We start from the raw sequence: 24479 nt of genomic DNA on the forward strand, positions 1-24479 counted from the left end.
ATCCAGCGCTCCTTTGCTCTGCAGCATTACGTGGGGTCTCCGTCCACCACATACATGTTGTGGTCCTACCTCCACAATGCGTCGGCTGCTCTGCGTGACTTACTTCCAGCTGGCCTGTTCACAGCAGTTGACTCGATCTGCATTAGCTCCTCCTCTCCAGGTAAGGGTCCCTTATACGTCTCACAATGCCATTGGTTCTGGGATTTCAGTAGACGGTCCACAGCCAAACTAAGCACTTTCAAAGGCCCTTTATTGAACCTTGTCAGCTCTCATATATGCAACAACTTTTGGTGAAATTGGGGTTAAGCAAGTTGTTAAAACTTAGTTCAGTTGGGAGTCATTGTCCCCTAAGGGAGAGCCACTCCCAGTGAGATCCAACTTGCACAAACCCCCATGGAGGGTTTTTGCATAGCCGGCTCACTCCCTAGTCTCAAGGGGGGGGTGGGTGGGGGGGCTCTCCCTTGGAGATAAGGGAAGAATTCCTTGGATTGGTCACACCCCCTCAGTTATATGGGAGCACCCCTCTTTATGTGCCAGTGTGAAACGGCTGAAGAAATCTACATTCTCTTGTTCTTTCCATTTTCAGTGTTCTACCGAGATGCAAAAGGGTTGTAGGTCTAAAAACCAGCTAATTACTCAGGCGTTTGAGTCCTTTCGGAGACTCGTCCATGTTAAAGGTGAATAACGGTGACCAAACGGAATTTGCATCTGGTTAAATAGTATCAGAGTCTAGTAACGGCCCTAGGGAGAGTTTTGTGTAGCGGCTCAACTCCCTAGTCTTAAAGGAGGTGGTTTCCCCCTGTGAGTGAAGGGATACATTCTCTGGATTCATCATGCTTGTCAATGCCCATTCTGCCTACTTATCTGACCTTTTTCACTCATCCTTTTTCTCCTGATTTACCTTCAAATCAAACCTCTGCTGCTTCTGCATCCTGTTTTCAAAGTTGTAATGTAAGCCCCTTTGATTAATCCTCTTTTTCTTTCTTACCCCTTCTTTACTGCCTATTGACACATTTGCCTCTTTCTCATCTGATCCAGGTGCATCAACTATGCAATCCACTCTCGTTATCCAGCTCAGTCTTTCTCTGTTGGATACTGCCCCAACCTTAGTTCCCCTTAACATCTTACTCTGAAACCCTTTCTGCGTAAAGCTAAACGTAGCTAAACGTACCTTTGCCCTTCATCTTCATCCCCTGTGTCTTTTTTCAGCTGGTCACCCACATTCTTTCACCTCTGAATCCCTCTTTCTTCTCTACTCTCATCTTCTGGTTTTGACAAATTCTTCGTCATTAAAGCCACCCGTTTACTTTCCTCATTTTTCCTACCTCATCTTGTCCTGTCCCTTCCCTTCTTCTATCTGACTCTGATACCTCAGCCTTTTTACTTCAGGCTATCACATTTTCCTCACCCCTTGATCTTCTCCCTTCTGCTCTTACTCTTACTGTTTATCCTCAACTTATTTATTATTTTACCTATCTTTTCAACCTCTCCCTGGCTTTTGCTACTGTTCATCTATCCTTTAAACATGCTGTTGTCATTTCCCTGCTTAGGAAACCCACTCTTCCTCATCTCCTACATTTCTCTCCTTCCCTTTCCCTCGAAGCTTCTCAAAAGTGTTGCCTACACGCAAGTCTCTGCTCACCTTAACCTACATTCTCTTCTTCCTCAATTACAATCTAGTGTCCTTCCCTCCCATTCAACCGAAACTGCTCTTCTTCATGTCTCTAAATCCTTACTCTCTGCCCGTGATCTTAAACACTCCTCGATTCTCATTCTTCTGGGCCCATTGGCAGCTTTTGACCGCTGGACCATTCAACTCTTCTTCTTTCAGCTTTTGCATCTATAGGTATTTCTGGTTCTGTTCGCCGTTGGTTTCACTCCTATCTTTCTGGTCATTCCTTGTTTGTCTCTTGGACTGGTCAAACGTCCTCTCTCCAAACCCTCTATTATGCATCCCTCTGGTTTCTGTGCTTGGTCCTTTCCGTTAAGTTGCGACTTATAGGTGGTGCTAAAGCGCTACCTATAAGCAAAAACTATTACATTAGAGTAGAGATACAGAGAAATTGCATATGAGGAGACACAAAGCTTGAAGGTGTTCTTTGATTTTCAACCCACTGTGGTGGGTCGGAGGAAGGAGTCAGACTCTTGGAGTACATAACTTTTTTTTTTGAAAATCGATTTTATTAGGTTTCCTTTGTGCATTACGTGATTACATTATTACATTGCATTTATTAATGTAAGTTAACATATAGAAAAAACCAAACGCAACACACCCCTTACCCCTCCCTCCTTTTCCCTCCCCCCACCCCCCTTCAGTTCGAGCGTTCATAGCATAGGTAGTTACTTGCGCAACGGGCTCTCTTAGTGATAGAGGCGTCAGTGCATTGTGCGTGTGGAACGTCAAAGTCGTGCTGATCAAACGGGTTCGGTTCACAACCGGGTCCTTGGGCCATGGTCCCGTGTCCTTGGGGAGGAGGGGGATCCCTCAGCTCAACCACCAGGTCCTAGACCACTCGGCCGTATTTGTCAAAAAAGGGGAGCCAGATTTCCTCGATGTTGGACTTGGACTCATCAAGCAGGTGTGTGAGGAACTCCATGTCGTAGATGGCTCTTACTTTGGTCACCCAGGTTTTTTCCCCTGGCATTTTCGGGTGTTTCCATTTCTGTGCCAGGCAGCATCTAGCTGCTACCAGCATCACCTGGAGCATGTGGTCTTGAGTGCTATCCCGGTCCTCCCCGTTGCTAATCCCGAAAAGGAGGAGCCAAGGACAGGAAGCCCGTTCGATCCCATCCACCCCTTTAATCCAGGCCCGCACCTTGTCCCAGTATTTCTGGACCACTGGGCATCCCCACCACATGTGGATATAGTCACCTCTTTCTGTCTGGCATTTCCAACAGTGTGGGTCATATCCTGGCCGCATTCTAGCTATCCTTTGCGGGGGGTAGTGCCATCTGTGTAGTATCTTGAGGGCCTGATGGCGATATTGGAGGGAGGATGTGGACCGATTAGCCCGTCTACACATCTCTGTCCATCTCTCGTCATCGATTTCCTCGCCTAGGTCCCTACCCCATTGCGTGCGTGCCGGTGGTGGGTCTCGGGGGATAGAGAATTGAAAGAGCTTGTATAGGCGAGAGATTATCCCCTTGGAACCCTTTGCGGTCAAAAGGAGCTTTTCAAAGTCTGTGAGTTCCCTCCTGAGGGTATCGCCCCAAGATGGCTCGGTGAGGACACCCTTGAGCTGAAGATAACGAAATGGGGAAAGCGTACCTATTCCCAGGGCTTCCTCGAGGTCCTTCAGGGGGAGGAAGGAGCCCCCCACCCACAATTGGCCGGTCCTACTAAGGCCCGCCTCGAACCACGTCTGGTAAGCTGCTGGTTCCGCTATTTTGGCCAGGAAAGGGGGGGCCCATATACAGCTCAAGGGGGAGGGCCATGTCGTGAGCCATCTGTAGTAACCTCCCTCTCTCCATAGAGACCACAATACTTTCAGGATCGGGTGGTTCAAGACGGTTCTGGGGATCGTACTCCTTGGGACCCAGAGCCATTCCTCTAGTGTGACGGGCGCCAGGGGCCTATTATCCATGGCTAGCCACTGTTTTTTCGTTCCCGGTGTGAAGTGATCAACCAGGATCCTCAACTGGGATGCCCTATAGTACGTCTCGAGGTCGGGGTAGCCCACCCCCCCATCCTCCTTGGTCCTAGTCAATACCTCATACGAAATCCTGTGTTTTTTGCCCTGCCAGAGGAATCTAAGGAGGATTTGTTTTGTTTCATCAAAAAAGGCCTTAGGGACCTGCACCGGGAGCATTTGGAAGAGAAACAGGAATTTTGGGAGAATCACCATTTTTATGAGATTAAGGCGTGCCATCCATGAGAGACCCGTTCCCGCCCACCTTTCTATGTCTCTCCTGATTGCTGACCAGAGGGGGGGGGAAGTTGGCCCCATACAGGTCTTCAAGGTTACGTGTGATTTGGACTCCCAAGTAACGGAACCCCTCATCGTTCCGCTTGAAGGGGAGGCCCTCCACAAAGGCCACCTCTGTGTCCGGCAGGTTCCCACCCATAAATGCCACCGATTTGTCCAGGTTGACTTTGTACCCTGATAGTTCTCCATACCTTGTGAGGCCCTGCAGTAGCCGAGGGATTGTATGGGACGGTCTGGTAACGTAGAGCAGGGCGTCGTTCGCAAAGAGGCAGATTTTGCAGTGCATATCCCCCATCTGCACACCACTGATGGCCATGTCATTGCGGATCGAGATTGCCCACGGTTCCATCACCAATGCGTAGATTAACGGGGACAGGGGGCATCCCTGCCTCGTACCACGTTCAAGGGGGAATTCTCTAGATTCAATCCCATTTGCCACTACTCTGGCCGAAGGGGAGGAGTAGAGCGCGGATATCCATCCCAACCACCTTGGCACCATCCCCACCGACATGAGAACCTCCCTCATGAAAGCCCAACTGACCCTGTCAAAGGCCTTCTCCGCGTCGAGAGCCAGTAGGAGTGTGCCTTCGTTTCTGGCCTCGGTTGTGGCTAGTATATGAAGTGTTTTCCTTAGATTATCGGAACCCTGTCTATTAAGGACGAATCCCGCCTGGTCTGGATGTATCAGGCGTGGGAGGGAATTTTCCAGTCTGGAGGCCAGGATCCTAGCAAAAATCTTGGCGTCTACGTTGAGAAGTGAGATGGGTCTGTAGGACCCACAGACCGCCCGGTCCTTACCAGGTTTGGGTATGACAGTGATGAGGGCCTGTAAGAAAGTCGGTGGGATTGTGTCGTTGCCCCTAATTTGATTAAACAATTTAGTCAGGGGCTTCACTAGGGTGGATTGGGTCTGTTTATAAAAATCCGCTGTGTAGCCGTCAAGGCCTGGAGCCTTTCCGGCCTTCAGTCTCTTAATGGCTCCCTCCACCTCCTCCTCTAGGATTTCCCCCTCGAGGGCCTCTAAGTCTTGGTCGGTCAGTTTGGGGAGGGGATGTTCTGCCAGGTAGGAGGCAATATCCTCCTGTGATTCACCCACTTGCCTGGAATAGAGTTTGCTGTAGTAATCAGCAAAACATTCCGTCACTTCCTGCCGGTTCCCATGAATTCTGCCTTCCTCATCGGCTAGCTGGGTAATCCCTCTCTCCGCTCTACACCCCCTCGACCTCTGTGCCAGTAGAGTGCCTACCCTGTCGCCCTGTTCATAGTATCTCTGTCTGGTATATCGCATCCTCTTAACCACCTCACCTATGAGAACCGTGTGGAGCTCCTGTCTTTTGCCCTGCATCTCGTCCAATAGTGCCCTCCGGTCCACCCCCGGGACGCCCAGTCTGGCCCGCAGGATCTGTAACTCCGCTCGGAGTCTGCTCTCGATCAGGCCCCTTTCCCTTTTACGCCTCGAGCCCTCCGCTATGAGGAGACCTCTGAAGGTGGCTTTCCCCGCTTCCCATACCGTGGACATGTCCGTCTCCCCGGTGTCGTTTATCTCGAAGTAGGCCAGCATTTCTTGTTTCATGAAATCACGGAATACTGGATCCCTAAGGAGCGTGTCGTTACACCGCCATCGAGCCGATCTCGGGGCGATGGGCAGGGACCAGTTAGCTACAAGTAGTTCGTGGTCCGACCACGTTATGGTCTCGACCTTTGGTTGGGTTACCGCCCCATCCCCCTCCTCTGAGGCCAGCAGAAGGTCGATTCTGGTGTAGGTGCAGTGTGGGGGAGAAAAGAATGTGTAACCACCCTGGGCCGGGTACGCCTTGCGCCAAACGTCTACCCAGTAGTGATCCCTCAGGAGGTTTTGCAAAGCCAGGTTGTCCTTAGTGATCCCCTTGGGTGTCCCACCTCTAGCGGACCACCAATCCAGTTGGGGGTCGGCTATGAGATTAAAATCCCCACCGAGAATCATGGCCCCCTCAGCCCATTCATCCATGACGCCAAAGATCCGTGTGAGGAACTCTACTTGACCCGAGTTGGGTGCGTATACAGTGGCAAAAGTGACTCGTTGCCCCTCGCAAAGCCCCTTAATACTAGGAATCGACCCCCAAATCCTCTCTTGGTTTCCACCCCCGTGAGTTGGAGAGCCCTTCCCAGGAGAATGCCCACCCCCTCCTTCTTGGAGGTCGGATGTGAAGCCCAGTAATTGCTGCCGATATCTTTCCCCTTGATTCTGGACTCTCTCCCACGCTTGTAATGTGTTTCCTGTAGGAATAGGACCGTCAGGTGTTGTTTACGGAACATATTACCCGTGAGGGACCTTTTATTTTGAGAGTTTAGACCCTTGACATTCAACGTGCCCACCTTCCCTTCAATCATTGTCATCATTCCGGGCGTGCATTTTGAACCCCTCGTGGTGATTGAATTTTAGAGCCCATTGCCAAGCGTATTCCTGTGGTTTGAACTGAATTTCCCCCTGAACCCCTCTAACTGCCCCGTTGTCCCTCCTACCCCCTTCCCCCTTATTCCAAACCCCCCTCCCTGTGCCCTCCCTCCCCCCGCCCCTCCCTTGAAACATAAGGCGTCCGTCCACTTTCCCCAACATATGTTGGGGTTGGTCAACGAACCACCAAGGACTCTAACCCCAGCCCCGGGGTTTCATGTGTTTGGAGAGTCCCAGATCGCAAACTTGATTCAGGTCGGCCCCTTCAGGCCTTCGGTAGACATGGCCGAGATAGAATTCTGGGACCCGGAGCCTCCCCCCCGGCCACCAACCCATAACCCGAACCTCAGACATGGGGCAACACAAATAAACAGTTAATTTTTTAACCAAAACGCTCTGCCGTCCCATAGTCCAGCGGGCTAAACACAGCGCCGCCGCGGCGTCCATTCAAGGCAGTTCGTGGGCCCAGGGCCTCCATCGCCCGCACCCCGAATCATCTCTCACCTCGTGATTTTCTCCACCTCCAATCGAACGCTATTATCATGAATTTGGCTGGTCTTCCAGGTTCGTCGACGGGTGTCTGGTTTTCCGAAACTTTCGGGCCCCCTTGACCTTAGATTTCCCGCTGTGATTTCCTAGTCTGTCGGGGCCCCTGGGAGGGTCCCGTGGTCCTCCCTCCTGGGCGCCCGAGTGGCCCGCCTGGTCGCTCACCAGATCCTCCGTGGCTCTCCGTATGTCTTCCTCCGACACCAGGTGGTGTTTCTCACCTAGCCACTCAAACTCCAGGTAGAAGGGGTGCCCCCACCGATATCGAACCCCTTTTCCCTGCAACCATCTTGTAAGTGTGCCACATTTCCTCCTCATTGACAGGGTTAGGGCCGATAGATCTTGAAAGATGGATACCTTCGAGTCGCCGTACTGTATGATGCCAAGATGTCTCGCCTTCTCCAGGATTCTGACCTTGTCCCTGTAGTAGTGCAGCCGAACCAGGACCGAGCGTGGGCCTCTGCCTCCCCGCCCTGCTCGGTGCACCCTGTCGAAGTTGATCGTCCCCACGCCCTCTGTTCCCAGGGCGATCCTCACGATGTCGTGCACTTTGCCTTCGAGACCTTGTGTGGACTCGCCCTCGGATTCCACCAGGCCAAAGATTCGAAGGTTGTTCCTCCTCTCCCTGTTCTCCATGTCATCAACCTTAAGCCGAAGCTCTTCTTCACGCCTTTCCATGTCTCGGAGTCTCATGTCCATTTGGGTTTCGAGGAGTGTTACTGAGAGTTGATTATTTTCGACACCCTCCACGCGGTCTTCTAGGGTGGTGACTTTGGTGGTGAGGTCGGCCAGTTTGGCCCCCATGTCTGTCCTCATCCCTCGTATCTCCTCCAGAATCGTTTGGATGTTGTTCTGGATAGCCCCCAGGTCTGGGGGTGGGGGAGTGGGGCTACCGGTGGCCATGGCACTTTCTTTGGCAACGAACTGGTATTTCTGCAGGTTTTCTTTCCAGTGCATGGAGGGTTCGTGCCGGCCACTTATCAGCGGGCGCCGCCTTTTCGTCGGCTGGGGAGCCGGGAAGGGGTGGTTGAGTTGGTCCTTTAGTGGCGGGTTCCCGGCAAGTCAACTGGGGGGTCCCCAAGGTCTTACAACGCTGTCGGTGTGTTCCACGCAGTCCTTGGTGTCCTTGGTGCCCTTATTCCGGCCCCGTCGTTGCTCCACGGGTGAGTGGGTGGCCCTCAACAGATCGAGTTCTGAGGCCGTGGAGGGGGCTGGTGGACTTGGGCCTCCCTGTGACCGGGTGTGTCTCGTTAGGCGTGGGGCCCCTGAGCACCGCGGGCCGTCTCGGCGAGTGTTGTGATGGTGGGGGGGCGTGCTCCCGCGTCGGCCCCCTTGCAGTACCGTAGCTCCCAAGACCGGCGGATGGTCCTCTCCAGGTCGGGCCGGGCTTCGGGTATCAGAAGCGCCGGGCGCGGAGCGCCTGGGCGCAGAGGGCCGCCCCGGCGTGTGCTCCCTGGGCGGGCGGACGACTTTCCTCGGGTCGGGGCCCTGGGTCAAGCGGTGGGCCGTGGAAGATGTCCAGGGGAGGAAGCGCCGTGGGCCCTCCTTCTCGGGCCTATTCGTGGGCGGCGCGGCTCGCGCTGCTTCCTGCGTTGCTCCGCGCCAGGTCGTGGGGGAGGGGCAGCTGATGCCGCCTCGGTCCGTGTAACTCCGCACAGGAGCGTCGGATCGGGACCAGAGTTGGGTCCAGGTGGGGGCTACAGGCTCCAACGTCTTTTGGTGGGGGTCGCGTAGCGCATGGGACCCTCGTTCCGCCGGTAAATCGCAGTTCACCCGGGGCTGGGTGCGGAGCTCGACGTTCAGGCGTCCATCCTGCCCGCGCCCCCTGGTGGCCTCGGAGTACATAACTTTTTATTTAAATGATAAGAGAACGGCCTAGCTTTGCCTATTCTAAAGTGGATTCCTACCTAGTTAAATGAACTAAAGGTGCTTGTCTGCAAGTCCCAAAGAAAGAAAAGTCCTCCTTCCAAATGTAGTTCTAGCCTGACCATACCACTAAGAAAATTAACTTAAACAGTTCCAGGATTTTGGCTTGATTCTCCTGATATACCAGTCTTGCCCTTTTGGCTTCTTTATATCAATGTCTTTATTCTGGTTGTTATTTAGCTAGCAGAATCTTCAGTAATAGTCTCTCTTTATTTCTTGAATTAACTCTTGTAATTCCTCTACAACGTTCTTGGATTTGATATTCTTTTTAACAAAGCATTCATGCCAACCTTTCTCTTGATGCTTTCACTTGTTGGATGGAGGTTGTAGACCTCCCAGAGTCTATTGATCCAGCCCACTTGATATTTTCTGATGTATGGATTATCTCTTTATCACCACTTTCTGTACTTGACAAACTTGTTTGTCCTGTTGTCAGACTTTGTCACAGTTCTTATATTTGCACCTTGTTGCTCATATAGCAATTTCCTTTTGTTATTAGGTTCTGGTTTGGAACTTTCATAGACTTCCCATCCAGGATTATTCTTTTCCCTTCTTAACTTTATACAGTTACAATTAAATAGGTTTATATTAAGTAACTTTTTGTGAGTACTGGGACAAGTTCTTCTCCTCTTCCATTGCCCCGGCAACCCCCCGCTTCTCCTGTTATCTCCCTAAAGGCTGGGGAACGTTGCAGGCTCTTGAGTTCGCTCAGGTGCTGTTCTCCAGTATTAGGTTTCTCCTTCCGACTCTTCATCGCGCCCTCCTCTCCGGCTGTCCTTCGTCTGTATGTGGAGTGGGCAATTGGGAAGCTGCTTGCATTCCCAATAACTCTTTCATTCTGCGTGCTTGTTGGTCTCCCGTTTTCGACTTCCCTTACGCTGTACATGGGCTTTGCTGCTTGGAAGCTGCTTACGCTTCCAGTTACCTTCTTGGATGGTCTCAGCGTGTTTAGTTGGGCGCCCTGCCCACCATGGTAGAGATGTCTTGGCACTACCTGCAGCAAGACTCTGATTTCCTGCAGTACAACGGTTCTCTTGTTGCATAAACATGTTCTCTAGCATCTCATTCAGCCACTCTTCGAAAGTCACGGGCTCCGCGACTGCTCTCTGGCCCGCCCTCTCCTGGCATTCTCACATCAGGGAGCTTCCCCAGCCTAGGGTACACCTCTGCTTCTCCAACCTCCTCCACTTGTCCCAGTTAAGTATGATTTTTAAATTTGTTTTATTTATTGTTATATGGTTAAAAAGTAACCTTTAACAAAATACAGATGAATAAAATCGAATGAACACCTACACCTTCACCAAAATAAAATCTACAGAATTTCATTACCACAATAAAAAACAGTTAAGAATTGACACCACAAACTCTTCAAAATAACAAATAAAATGTCCCTCCTTTCAAATAAACAAAATAGACACAAGTTTCAAACAAAGCTCTATTAATAATTTTTTAATACTAATTACTTCTACAAAACGGTCAGTCTCAAAGTTCTCATGAATCCCACGATTGCAATCATATCCAATGTAACCCTCCCCAGTCCCCGCTAGACATCTCTCTCACAGGAAACCCATGTCCGTATGCGACAGTGAATGAAAGAAATGCTTAATGTTTCTCATTCTATTTAGCTGAAGTCAGAGACATTCCACAACCAGATGCATAAAAGTTTGTCATGCTTGCTTCCTCACAGAATCAACATGCAGCAACCTCATTACCTATCTTATTATGCCTCAAGAGGATTTCTTTTGTCGGCTTCAGGTTCCATCTAAATCTGAGAAATTCAGACCTTGCTAGTCGACTGGGATAGATAGAAAGAAATTGAGCCAGTGTTCCTTGCTTTTTGTGGTCTTCTGATAAATAATGCATTGATGAACGAACATGCATTTCATGAATTGTCTGGATCCAGTCCCAGTTACCCAAGTTCTTTTTTGTGCTATCTGGTCGAAGCATAAGCTCCTCTCGACCAGGCCCTCTATCACTCAATAGTACATCACACACAGAACTAAAGGTTTTCATGGAGTCGGCCATTCCCTAGCTTGGCGGTTGTTCAACATGTCATTCAGATCTTTGTATATCTGTGTGTATTCGGGGAAGCAGACTAGAATTTTCCAAAAAGATTTAAATAGTTCCAAGTCCCTCTGCTTTTTAGAGAACTAATCCCTAGTTCAGATCACCATACCTGGCATCGATTGCTGCAATTTTAAGGTTCTCTTGCAAATCAGTGCCTCTAATGCCGGCAATAGATGCAATGTAGAGGAATCCAGTGTCTCTATGCCATAGATTAGTTTTGGCACAATCTTGCCTTCATAGAATTTTAGGACCGGTGGAATGGAAAATGTGCAAAATCTTCCATCCACCTTACTGATTTGGTTTGCCAACACCATAGCCTTGGCTAAACGATGTTCCCTGACGTCAACTTTGTTTGATCCGCCAAAGATGGGAAACCACAATTACACAAAATGATTAATAAACCACCAGTGTATCTTTGCCGCTCTACCAAACATGTCCATTCAATTTTCTTTTCTTGGTACATTGAATTACCTTTGTTTTCCTAGTACTCGTGGATAAACTGTTTTCCATTGCATATTTACCAAAAGCATCAATGAATTTTTGCAACCCTATTGGTGTAAAATCAAATAACAAGAATTTGTCTGTGTAGGATAGCCATGTTGGCCTTTGACTGTCGAATTTCGGTGATGCGAATGCCGACTTGGCTAATGATGCTCCCACGTCTGACACAAAGAGATTAAACAGACAGAGACAAGTATACACCCCTGATTGACTCCCGTGTGTCTAACGATCTTTTGTGTGAGTGCTTCTTGATGGTTCATTCTCACTTGGATGTTCGAATGAGAGTGAATGGCAATGATTAATCGTAGCAGCCTCTGGGGATTACCCCATATAGCACTTTTACGCCAAAGTTGATTTCTATCAACCCTGTCGAAATCGGCAGTTAGGTTGAGAGTAGCCACATAAACTGCGTTAACCTTTCTACTCCAGGCGAGATTTTTGTACAGATTTCAGGATCAAACCATTACTTTCTTTCTGAACCCAGGCTGCCATTTTCGTATCCTTCCTGACTCGCAAGACCAGGCCTCCAGGTGCTCTAACATCTGGGCCGTAAAGACCTTGCTGTCAGCATCCAAGATCGAAATCGGCCTATAATTTATAGGGCTATTGCGATTGCCTTTTATTTTTAATATTTATTTGTTTTCGAATACAACCATATTAACTGAGTATTGAACATTATCCCCCTTAATCCCCCCTTGCCCACGGTAGATCTTCTTAGTATCTCTCGGTATGGGAATGTCTTATGCACTGAAAATGTCTGTGATTCTGATTTTATGGGGGCACCATTGTTCCATATAGTCTGAGTGCAAGTAGTCCGGGACTGTTCCCCATTCTTTGGCAAAGGAACTGCCTGAGCCCTGAATTGAATGCGTTAGCTTTTCCATAGTCATCAGTGTCCATACTTTCTGGAGCCATGCATACACTAGTGGTGGGTCTTGTTTTTTCCAATTTTGAGTTATAGCCGCCCATGCCGCTATAACTAGTCCCATGAAGCTCCTCCAGTGTGATTTCGAGTATTTCTTAGCCGCCTTATCTTTCATTCCGCATAGCCACACCTTCACCCCCAACTGTTCCTCCCCTGGAAACGTTTTCCCCATCTCAGTCTTTACCTCGGACCAGAAACCCCTGATCCCCGGGCTGTCCCACCATATGTGTTTCCACGTACCCACTTTCGCGCAACCTCTCCAGCACACATTGGACGTTTGAGGGTACATTGCATGCAGTCTCTCAGGTGTGTAGTGCCATTGGATTACTATCTTTACCCACATCTCCCTCATTTGAACTGATCGGGTCATTTTGGAATACTGATCCACAAGTCTGCCCACTGATGCTTTGGGATTTCCTCCCCCAGAGTTTCCCCCCATTTGACCATATAGGCCCACTTGACGACTTCTTCATGGGAGTGAATAAAGGTATACAGTGACGATACTAACCTCCTGGACCCTGAATCAGTTATCAGTATTTTTCAAATGGAGTGAGGTCCCTAGTTGCCGCTTGTTTAACTTCTGGAGTCGCCAGCCAATGCTTAAATTGGTCATATTTGTATCTGTCCACTTCAGTTAATTTTAGGAAGGACTTACACTCCTCGGATGTTCTTATTACTGTGTCGTGAAACATTTCCCCAATTTTTGTACACCCCGCTGTTTCCCACGTCTCGACGGCCTCCCGTTCTAAACCCAGAGGGAATTGGGGGGTCCGACAGATGGGTGTGAAGGGAGATTCCTCTGTTGTCATGATACCCCTACGTGTTTATTAGTCCTAGGATTCCAGAGTGGTCCGCATCACCTCACTGATGCGAAGGTTCGGGTGTCTATGTTGTTTTGCTTTCCATAGCAGTTCCGCCAATGGGGATCTGGCCACTGCCCTATCCTGTGTCACCCATACTGATTGCTGGTCCTCCCCCAGCCATTCCTTTAATACCCTTAATTGCGCCGCTTGGAAATATTTTTGAAAGTGGGGGAAGGACATCCCCCCTGCCCGTATAGGTGCTGTGAGAACCGCCCTGGCAGCCCTCAGGGTTTCCTTTTCCATATACAGGCAGCAATTGCCTTCAACCGTGCTTTAAAGAATGATCTGGGAATGAAAACTGGGAGGGCCTGAAAATAGTACAACAGCCTGGGGAGAATGTTCATTTTTACCGCCTGGATTCTGCCCCACAATGAGACCATTGGTGGATCCAGTGCTCTAGATCCCTCCGTATGTGTTCTAGGAGTGGGGGATAGTTCCCTTCATACAGTAGCCCAACCTTGGGTGTCAATGTTATTCCAAGGTACTTGATCCCTTCTGCTGCAAACTTGAGACCTAGTGCCGCTGCCTCCCTTTCCACCTCCCTTTTATCTCCTGCCAGAATTAGTATCTCTGATTTCTTCCTATTGATTTTGAGGCCGGAGATTGCCCCAAATGTCTCTAGTTCACCTATTGTTGCGGCGAGTGTCCTACCCGGGTCCGCTAGGGCTATCAACATATCGTCCGCATATGCGATCACTTTATTTTGTCTGCCTGCCAACTCTATCCCCTTTATGAGGAGGGATTCTCTGATTCTGATTAGCAGTGGTTCCAAAAATATGGCATATAAGAGGGGGGACAGCAGGCATCCCTGTTTTGTACCCCTAGATATCTCTACCCTATCTGAGATCTCCCCATTAATGGCTATCCTTATTGATGGGTCTTTGTAGTTGGCTCTGATCATATTTACGTAGTGTTCTCCAAATCCCCAATGTTTTAAATAGAAGTGACCATTCCACCCGGTCGAATGCCTTTTCGGCGTCTAATGAGAGTAGTATTGCCGGGGTGTTTCTGATACCCGTCTTCTCCACTAGGTGTATAAGTCTTCAAAGGTTGTCGTGCGTTTGTCGACCCGGTATGAAGCCCGATTGGTCTTTGTTAATTAGGTTGGGCAAAAGCGGGGACAATCTAGCTGCCAAGGTTTTGGTATATATCTTATGAGTCCAAATGAATTGGTGCAATGGGGCAGTAGGAGCCGGGCTGGGAGGGGTCTTTTCCTGCTTTGTGGAAAACTAGAACCTTTGCCTCATTCATTGTCGGGGTTACGTTTCCACATTCTTTGAAGGTGTTTAGGAGTCTGGTTAGGAATGGGGTTAATATGTCCGCACATTTTTTATAAAATGCTGCCGTAAAGCCATCTGGGCCGAGTGCTTTGTTATTGGGTAGGTCCGCTATTGCCTTTTTCACTTCCTCTTCCCTGATCGGGCTCTCTAGCGCAATATTTTCTTCTTCCGTTATTTGTGGGATGGGGAGTGCTTGTAAGTACGCATCTTGTGTGCTGTTATCCGGGTATTCCGTGGTATATAGCGTTTGGTAGAACTCCCTAAAGGCCTCCCCCATTTCTTGGGAGCGGGTAAGAATCTCTCTGCGAGCATTTTGGATATTTTTAATCGTCATGGCCTTTTGTTTTTCGCAGAGTTGTCTAGCCAAGTATCTGTCCGCCCTTGTTGGCCTTGATGTACTACCGTTGCTTGAGATATAAGAGCGATTTCTCTGCTTTTTTGGTGCGCAGCATTTCCAATTGACCTTGTGTATGTCTCAAAGCTTTCTGCATGCTGCGGGTGGGATTAGTCAAAAGTTTCTCTTGTGTGTCCGCAATTTTCTTTTTAAGCTCTCTTTCCCAGCTGTGCCTCTGTTACCTGGGGTTATCACCCTTCAGTTTGCTTTCTGGAGTGGGGTTGGAGAGGCAGGACTAGAGCTCTCTGGTAGTCATCACCATATGGAGCTTGCCTCAAGCTTCATGCAGGACTTGCCATATAGAATATTCTAAGCCGATATTGTAGACTTGCAGTGTGGCATATGTGCCTCGAGGCAGGGAGTCCATGCCACAAAGCAGCACAATACGGGAGATCAGATCCCAGGTGAAAGCCTGGGCTGAAGTATCTGGCCAAATAGTACAGAGAGAGCATGATTCAGGTTTTGTAGAAGGGCCGAGTGATTTCTGCAAGATGGCGTCTTCTCACCCCAATCACATGGGGCACTCACCCTCCAGTCCTCTTGATCTAGCGGGGTGGAAGAGGCGAGGTTGTAGCTCTGTGCAGGTCATTGGCATGTCTAGCTTCCAGCAGGCCTTAGTCTTGAATATTATAAGCCAGTGTCAAAGAGGCTTGCAGCGGGGCAATGTGCTTCGTGACACAGAGTCTGTTTCACAAAGTAGCACCAGAGGAGTGATCATACGCCACCAAGACAGAATTCTTGCTTCTCACCAATAACACTTAACATTCCCCCGCCGCCGCACCTCCCTCCCCCAGACCCCACACACGGACTTAAGTCTCTGGGATTCCATAGAGACTGCCACACCTCCTTCAAAAGATACATCACAAATTAAACTCAGACACTGTGATAACCAGCTATCCTTCCTTCTGTAAATCGAGCCCTTCCTATCGAACACCAGCTTCAGATCCACTCCAGAGGCCTTATTCTATTTCACCAGGACGCAGGAAACGTCATGTGCGCTGGCCTATCTAACCTCACTGTATCGCCCCCATTGAAGGTCTCCACAAATGCACACACTTCGCTGGCTACCCGTATGTGAATGCTTTTCATCATATACAAATGCGTCACTATGCACACTCCCTCCTACCGGGCAGACAGTCACTGCCTCTAGAGGAAGCATCACCAGACGTCAGGACCTGACTAGACTAGATCAGCAGAAATACAATAAAGAAAGAACCACGAAACAAGCATTTTCAGTCTACACCACAAAACTGTGGCACCTTTTCCCATCAGCCATTAGATTCACTTCCATCCTCATGCAATTCAGAAAAGTAATACATAACCTCCTGTTCAAGGAGCACCTTCTTCATACCCTGTAAGATGCCTCCCCCCCGAACCTATCTAGCTTAGCATCTGTCCTGATGACTTCCCATCAACGGACCCCCCTGAACCTCTCCAGCTCAGTATCTGTCCTGATGACTTCCCCTCACCGGACCTTCCCCCTGTGAACCTCTCCAGCTCAGTATCTGTCCTGATGACTTCCCATCAACAGACCCCCCTGAACCTCTCCAGCTCAGTATCTGTCCAGATGACTTCCCATCACCACACCCCCCTGGACCTCTCTAGCTTAGTATCTGTCCTGATGACTTCCCATCACCGCACCCCCCCTGAACGTATCCAGCTCAGTATCGGTCCTGACTTCCCATCATTGGACCCCCCTGAACCTCTCCAGCTCATTATCTGTCCTGATGACTTCCCCTCACCGGACCCCCCACCCTGAACCTCTCCAGCTCAGTATCCGTCCTAATGACTTCCCATCACCCTCTCTCCACACTGTTGCATGTCTCCTACCAACTGTTCAAGTTACTGAATGCTATATGTGTAAGGAGTGATCTTTGATGTTCTTCTTGCTCTTGGTTCTTGGATGCTGTTTTCTGCCTGAAGCTTCTTGCTCTCAGCCTCAGGTCTTCACTATTTGATGTTCTTCTTGCTCTTGGTTCTTAGTTCTTCAATGCTGTTTTCTGCCTGAAGCTTCTTGCTCTCAGCCTCAGGTCTTCACTATTTGATGTTCTTCATGTTCTTGCTCTTGGTTCTTCGATGCTGTTTTCTGCCTGAAGCTTCTTGCTCTCAGCCTCAGGTCTTCACTATTTGATTTTCTTCATGTTCTTGCTCTTGGTTCTTCGATGCTGTTTTCTGCCTGAAGCTTCTTGCTCTCAGCCTCAGGTCTTCACTATTTGATGTTCTTCTTTCTCTTGGTTCTTGGTTCTTCGATGCTGTTTTCTGCCTGAAGCTTCTTGCTCTCCGCCTCAGGTCTTCACTATTGGATGTTCTTCTTGCTCTTGGTTCTTGGTTCTTCGATGCTGTTTTCTGCCTGAAGCTTCTTGCTCTCAGCCTCAGGTCTTCACTATTTGATGTTCTTCTTGCTCTTGGTTCTTGGTTCTTCGATGCTATTTTCTGCCTGAAGCTTCTTGCTCTCAGCTTCAGGTCTTCACTATTTGATGTTTTTCTTGCTCTTGGATCTTGGTTCTTTGATGCTGTTTTCTGCCTGAAGCTTCTTGCTCTCAGCCTCAGGTCTTCACTATTTGATGTTCTTCTTGCTCTTGGATCTTGGTTCTTTGATGCTGTTTTCAGCCTGAAGCTTCTTGCTCTCAGCCTCAGGTCTTCACTATTTGATGTTCTTCTTGCTCTTGGTTCTTGGATGCTGTTTTCTGCCTAAAGCTTCTTGCTCTCAGCCTCAGGTCTTCACTATTTGATGTTCTTCTTGCTCTTGGGTCTTGGTTCTTCGATGCTGTTTTCTGCCTGAAGCTTCTTGCTCTCAGCCTCAGGTCTTCACTATTTGATGTTCTTCTTGCTCTTGGTTCTTGGATACTGTTTTCTGCCTAAAGCTTCTTGCTCTCAGCCTCAGGTCTTCACTATTTGATGTTCTTCTTGCTCTTGGATCTTGGATGCTGTTTTCAGCCTGAAGCTTCTTGCTCTCAGCCTCAGGTCTTACCTATTTGATGTTCTTCTTGCTCTTGGGTCTTGGTTCTTCGATGCTGTTTTCTGCCTGAAGCTTCTTGCTCTTAGCCTCAGGTCTTCACTATTTGATGTTCTTCTTGCTCTTGGTTCTTGGTTCTTCGATGGTGTTTTCTGCCTGAAGCTTCTTGCTCTCAGCCTCAGGTCTTCACTATTTGATGCTCTTCTTGCTCTTGGTTCTTCAATGCTGTTTTCCGCCTGAAGCTTCTTGCTCTCAGCCTCAGGTCTTCACTATTTGATGTTTTTCTTGCTCTTGGATCTTGGTTCTTCGATGCTGTTTTCTGCCTGAAGCTTCTTGCTCTCAGCCTCAGGTCTTCACTATTTGATGTTGTTCTTGCTCTTGGATCTTGGTTCTTCGATGCTGTTTTCTGCCTGAAGCTTCTTGCTCTCAGCCTCAGGTCTTCACTATTTGATGTTCTTCTTGCTCTTGGATCTTGGTTCTTTGCTGTTTTCAGCCTGAAGCTTCTTGCTCTCAGCCTCAGGTCTTCACTATTGGATGTTCTTCTTGCTCTTGGTTCTTGGTTCTTCGATGCTGTTTTCTGCCTGAAGCTTCTTGCTCTCAGCCTCAGGTTTTCACTATTTGATGTTGTTCTTGCTCTTGGGTCTTGGTTCTTTGATGCTGTTTTCTGCCTGAAGCTTCTTGCTCTCAGCCTCAGGTTTTCACTATTTGATGTTGTTCTTGCTCTTGGGTCTTGGTTCTTTGATGCTGTTTTCTGCCTGAAGCTTCTTGCTCTCAGCCTCAGGTTTTCACTATTTGATGTTGTTCTTGCTCTTGGGTCTTGGTTCTTTGATGCTGTTTTCTGCCTGAAGCTTCTTGCTCTCAGCCTCAGGTCTTCACTATTTGATGTTCTTTTGCTCTTGGGTCTTGGTTCTTTGATGCTGTTTTCAGCCTGCAGCTACTTGCGCTCAGGTCTTTGCTTTTGATGCCATGTTCCACCCTGATGCCTCCTGGTCCCTTGTATTTGTTCTTTGATGCCATTTCTAGCCTGTCGCTTTTGTTCGCGGACTCGAGAATTGCAGCACATGGTTGCTGGTGCAGACCTCTTGGGCATCTCAGAGTCCTCCTTGCCACTTCCAACCAAGAGAGCACTATCTCTGCTGCCTGGCCCTACTTGCTTGGGGATATGTGCATCATAGGACCATACACACTGCACAGTGCCTCCTCCTGAACACCTGACTGCAGGAAGGGACTTGTGATGTCTCTCCTTCCCCCTAAAAGTAGGGTAGTCGGCCAGCCTGCTTGCCCCTCACTCTTGCTCATGCCACTTTGTGTGATACTTGGTTCTTTGCCCATCTCCAACAAGGGAGGGTCGACAGTGTCCCGGTAGCCTACAGTCCGTCCTCACTCTTACTTACACTTGCTTTCACGCCTGCAATTGTGACTGTAACCCTGTAATGGGTAGGCAGGTGAGCCTTCTGCTGTCTTGCTGCTTAGTATTTGGTAAGGAAGAGGAAGGGACTGAGGAAACACAGATATTGCTAATGCATATTTCCATTTTTCATTGCAGCGCAACCTTATCCCCCAGCAGTTTCTTGCCTCGAGAGGAACCAGAGGCGGCTGAAGTCAGACTGCACAGGATACTGGCGGAACTAACTGGGGACCAGTTTAAGGATTTCAAACGCTTCCTAGCAGAATGCCCCATGCTAGATGAAGAATCAAGAAGGCTTCTCGAAAAAGCAGATTGCATGGACACTGTTGAACTCATGGTCGATCACTTTGAGGATCAGTCTGCCTTTAAGATCACAGCAAATCTACTGGAGAGAATTCACAGAAAGGATCTCCTATATGAATTTAACTTTGACTGCCAGAGACGTAAGTCGTAAAATAGACTTTTATTGTCACAAAGAATGTTCCCATGGCACAGAATTGATCAACCATAGGAGAATGTAAGGCATGGTCTGCCCCATGGGATTTAAATCTGTGTCTGCGGAATGAATGATATTAGCAGGGAGAATTAAATCATGCATGCAGAGAAACACACACACACACACACACTCACTCACACTCACACTCACACTCACACCCCCCCCCCCCCCCCCTCACCCTTTCTAAATAATGCAGCAACTCTCAAAGACGGTTCAAGGTGTTTCATTTTTGGGCTGGAAACGGGATCTATGGGCATTCCCTCTCTGTCGTCTATGGATGGCAAGTCCCCAGGTTAGTATATACTGATCAGTAACCCCTACTAACAATGCTGTTCCTTACCTCTGGGATTTCCTAGGTGTCAAACTACTCTACACCCAGGTTAGGTCTAAGGGTTGTGGGTGTGCCTTCCAGACTCCCAAGCACCACTCTGTCTTCTTCAGAGCATGCACTGGTATTCCTCTTTCAATATCTCTCCGTCACCCTGCCTTCCTTCCCCTACTCTCCTCTGTCCAACTCGACCTGCCTTGCCTCTTTCTCCTGCTTCTTCCTTCTAAGTCCCTCCGATGTTCCTCTCGCTCTACTCAACTTCCACCCTTATTGCTTCCTTCTCTCTCTGCTCTCTCTCCTATGACTCTGCACTACCATTACTCTCGACACTACTACTACTACTCTCCCTTCTCCATATTACTACTGTTCTCCCCTCTACACATTACTAATACTCCACCACACCTGCTACTCAATCAGTCTCCTTTATTCCCTCCCTCAAACGCCTACCACTCACTCCCTACTCTTCCGCTCACACACATTCACAACACAGTGGCACTTACTCTCACCAACAAATACCACACATTTTCTGAAAACCGCCTCTATGCTCAGTCTGCCGTCTTTCTCTGTCTGGTCTCTTGGTCTGCACCTCCTCCTCCTCTGACCTCACCCGAACAACCCATACCTTCTTGTTTCCTGTCCCCAGATTTATCCTCCTACCTTCTTCTCCCGTTGTGCCTCCAATCTTGCCTTCTCTTCCTCGCTTACGAAGTGTTATAGACAGCAGAACATCTACAAAGGGAGCTGAGCTCTGCCCCTTTTTGCCTTGTGGGTCTGCCGACTTTCACCAAAGGCAGCCCTTGTTGAATAATGTTCCATTTCGTATCATGGAGCTGCGCTGCGGCTCGATTGCAGGTAAGTGGTTGAGTCCTGCTGCAGTTCGTGTCAGGGAGCCGCCTTGCGGCAGAATTCCAGGGAAGCGCTTGAGAGACATTCAAGTCTGTGTCAGGTAGCTGCGCCATAGATACTCTATAGCTGTGTGCTTTGGTATTTGTATTTTGTTTATTTGTATTGCGCGCCTTGCCCCAGGGCATCTGGGCGCATGTTTACAAGCAGTTAAAGGTTACAGAGGATATATACAGTATACATTTTACATATATTTACATGAGGTTCAGAGCAACGGATATACCGGAAAGGACCGAATCTAGGTATACAGTAGAAACAGTCTTTTACAGTGAACAAACAGTGGTGTGGATAACGGATGTACGGATTATAGATAGGAGTCTAGTGCATCCCGTTCATGTAGCCACAGTTTGGTTTTAGCTTTGAAGGAGTGGATGTGAGGCACGTTTCTGAGAGCATTAGGTAGGGTGTTCCAGAGCTTAGCTGCAAGGACTGGGAAGCTCGTGCCACCGGCTGTCTGTAGCTTGAAACTAGGAATAGTCAGGGTGTGAGCCTGAGACGATTTTAGTGGTCTAGTTGCAGTATGTTGTATGAAGCGCGTGGATATGTAGGCCAGGGCTGTGTTGTTCTGGGCCTTGTGTGTTAGCGTAAGTGCTTTGAAGGATATGCAGTGATTGATGGGTAGCCAGTGCAGGCTGCGTCTAGTGTTAGAGATGTGGGAGCGCCTGGGAACGTTGAGGGCTGCCCTTATGGCGTTGTTCTGCGTGACCTGAAGTTTATCGATATTTCTTTGACTAGTCCCTAGGTAAAGGGCGTTGCAATAATCGATTTTGGACATGATCAGGGTTCTGGCGAGAATCAGACAGTTCTCTGTTGTCAAAAATGCTGTAATCAATTTACAGGTATATGATGATGCTGAGACAACTGCGTTAGTTTGTCGATTGAGGGATAGAGTGCAATCTAGATATATTCCAAGTGTTTTTGTGACGTTGGAGACTTTGATATTGTTTCCGTCAATGATGAAGGACTTGTATTTGGGGTCAAGTATAGTGAGTTTGTGTTGTGAACCCAGAATGACTAATTCCGTCTTCATCATTGAGGCAAAGCCCATGATGCACCATCCAGGCCTGGATGACAGTGTAGACTGCATTGAGTGCTTTTGCATCTGTTACATAATCGCCAGTGATAGGGATGAGTATCTGGGTGTCATCTACGTAATTAGTGTAGGAGACACCCAGATAATCTAGTATATCAAAGAGCGGTTTAGTAAACACATTGTAGAGCGTAGGAGATACACACGATCCTTGTGGAACTCCACAGGGGACGTGGGCTGGGTCAGCTGCGGCTATGTGAGAGAAGACCCTCATCGTTCTGTTTGCCAGAAAAGAGCTGATCCAAGATGCAGCTGCATCAGAGAAGTGTGCTGCAATTTTGAGGTGGTGGAAGAGGATTTGGTGATCAACCAAATCAAAGGCTGCTGAAAGATCAGCAGCCTTTGGTGTCGGCTGGAGTCGGCTGGCGGCGCTTAGTGCTGCCATGTATGGTTTCTGCAGTGCTGCACAGCAGTTCTCTCTTTCGGGATCATTTGATGACCGTTGATGTCTTGCTAGAGATTATGTTGGGCTGCCTTGTTGCAGGCGATCTACCAAGATAGTTGGCAGATGTAGTTTCCTGAAATGAGAACAAAGGGACTGGCCAGAGTCTTCATACAGAGGTATGGGCTGATTAAGAATGGTGCTGCCCAAGCACATTTAGGTACTTAGGGAGTGGACAGGAACTGGAGCCCTCCCAATCGCCAGGCTGCCCCTCTAGGGTAGGATTGGCTCTGGCTTCTTCCCTGGTAAACTGCTCACCCAAGGATGAGAGGGATCCCCATACCCTATTCATATGGTTAGCAGGGGTGGAATGGGAACCAAAAGAGGCCTTAGAAATAATGTTCAAAGTGGCCCTAAATTACACATCTCCAGCAAGCCCAAACGTTTTCCTATTAGAAAATGTAGAAATGCCACACAAAAGAGTTCTTGGGTGCAGAGACCTACTGGGCAATCTACCGAGTTCCCTATAGGCCAGTCCACCCCTGAAGGTCAACCTTCTGACCTTGTCACAGGACAAAGACACATGCAAGCATGCATGAGGCACACGGGTATAAACACATGCACACAAACGCACATACACTTTGTTATATATGAACAGAGATACACACCCTATAATGCACATGTGTGTGCACTGTCACAGATGGTGCAGAAAACACTATGAGCCTTGGAGGCAGTGCTAGGGCTTTTATTGTATTTGTGGGGCCTATGGCTGTCCCCCCTCTCTCTCACATCCTCAAACCTCCTCCCTAATCCAGGCGTCTGTAAGCCCTGGTTAGTTGCACCAAATGGTAACCCATAATGTTTAAAGACTTGTCTTCTTCTAAAGATGATTCCCTATATGCACGCTCTCTTAAGTCCCCCTGGAACATCCTAACTTTCCCATTCCTAACTAAGGGTTTGTGTCTAGTGGGAGTTTGACTCGATCCCGGCACTTACTCTGCTGGATTAAGGTTAATTTGATCATGCCCATTCACCTCTTACTGCCACTCCCGCCAATGTACTCCTGCCACCAATACCCCGTCCCTCAGACGTTTCACACCTCCTACTCCTCGCCGCCAGCCTTTGATGTAATCACTCACTCCTTCCACTCTGCTTCCCTACTCTCCTCCACACTCCTTCTCCCCTCATTTTCCTTGGACACTCCTCCTCCCACTACTACACTCCTCCGTCCACTATAACACTATTTTCACAAACCCCCTTCTGCTACCCAATGTCATTAACTGCACATTCACTCCTTACACTAACTTCTGCTCACAAGCCACACAAACACTTAAATTGCAGAACCACTTTCACTCCCAAGCCATTACCTCACCTGCTCCAACAATCTCCTTCGAAAGCCACCACTGCTTCCTTCCTTCTGATTGTCTTTTTGGTTGTCCACCACCTCTGACATTGCCTGGAAAAAAAACCACACTTCATACTTCCTGTTCCTCCCTTAAGTATCCCTCACTCCTTTTGGGATTGGTCACTTTTCTCTATCCAATCTGTACTGCTCTCTCGTCTCCGGGTTGTATATGTGTATTGGAACATTTTGAATATGAGTCTAAGCCCTTCACACTGTCTCCATGCTGGCTTGTCGCATACTGTCCATGGCAGCATGCTATGTCCAGAGCAACAGTGTGTGTTCCTATTTTGTTGAATTGAGGTACAATGTGCATGGAGAATGAGTCTTTGTTCCACGTTAAGTACCTGGTGGTCTAGGGGGGTCCGTTTCTATGCATGGGTTTCGGGCGGTCTTTCTGGCGGCACCGTGCCATCTCTCTGACTGCCGCTCAGGCTTGTCGATTTCTTCAGTGGCCTCTCTTTCTCCCACTCGTTGGGCTGCTTGGCACTGGTTCTTCCCAGTGCTGTATCTGTCCGGAGTCTCTGGGTGGATTCAATGTCTCATGGTTGGCAGTCTCTGCACTTTGGATAATTTTGTGGCTGTTTCATTGGTTCTTCTGAACTCCTTCTTGTCTGAAAGTAAAAATAAACTGGCGAGCATTTTGGTAAAG

General features: G+C 48.7%; 1 protein-coding gene across 4 annotated transcripts in view; it reads left to right on the forward strand.

The window, feature by feature from the left end:
* Positions 1-24479, forward strand: part of LOC138468387 (NACHT, LRR and PYD domains-containing protein 3-like) — a 1409260-nt gene that overhangs the window by 34753 nt on the left and 1350028 nt on the right. For all 4 annotated transcript variants that reach the window (XM_069608927.1, XM_069608925.1, XM_069608926.1 and 1 more), the window contains exon 2: positions 19365-19669. In XM_069608927.1, the coding sequence (XP_069465028.1) occupies positions 19365-19669 (305 nt within the window). The remainder of the gene's footprint in view (positions 1-19364; positions 19670-24479) is intronic.

This window comes from Ambystoma mexicanum, chromosome 4q (genome assembly GCF_040938575.1).
Source record: "Ambystoma mexicanum isolate Mex_15411 chromosome 4q, UKY_AmexF1_1, whole genome shotgun sequence".
In the NCBI taxonomy this organism is placed as follows: Eukaryota; Metazoa; Chordata; class Amphibia; order Caudata; family Ambystomatidae; genus Ambystoma; species Ambystoma mexicanum.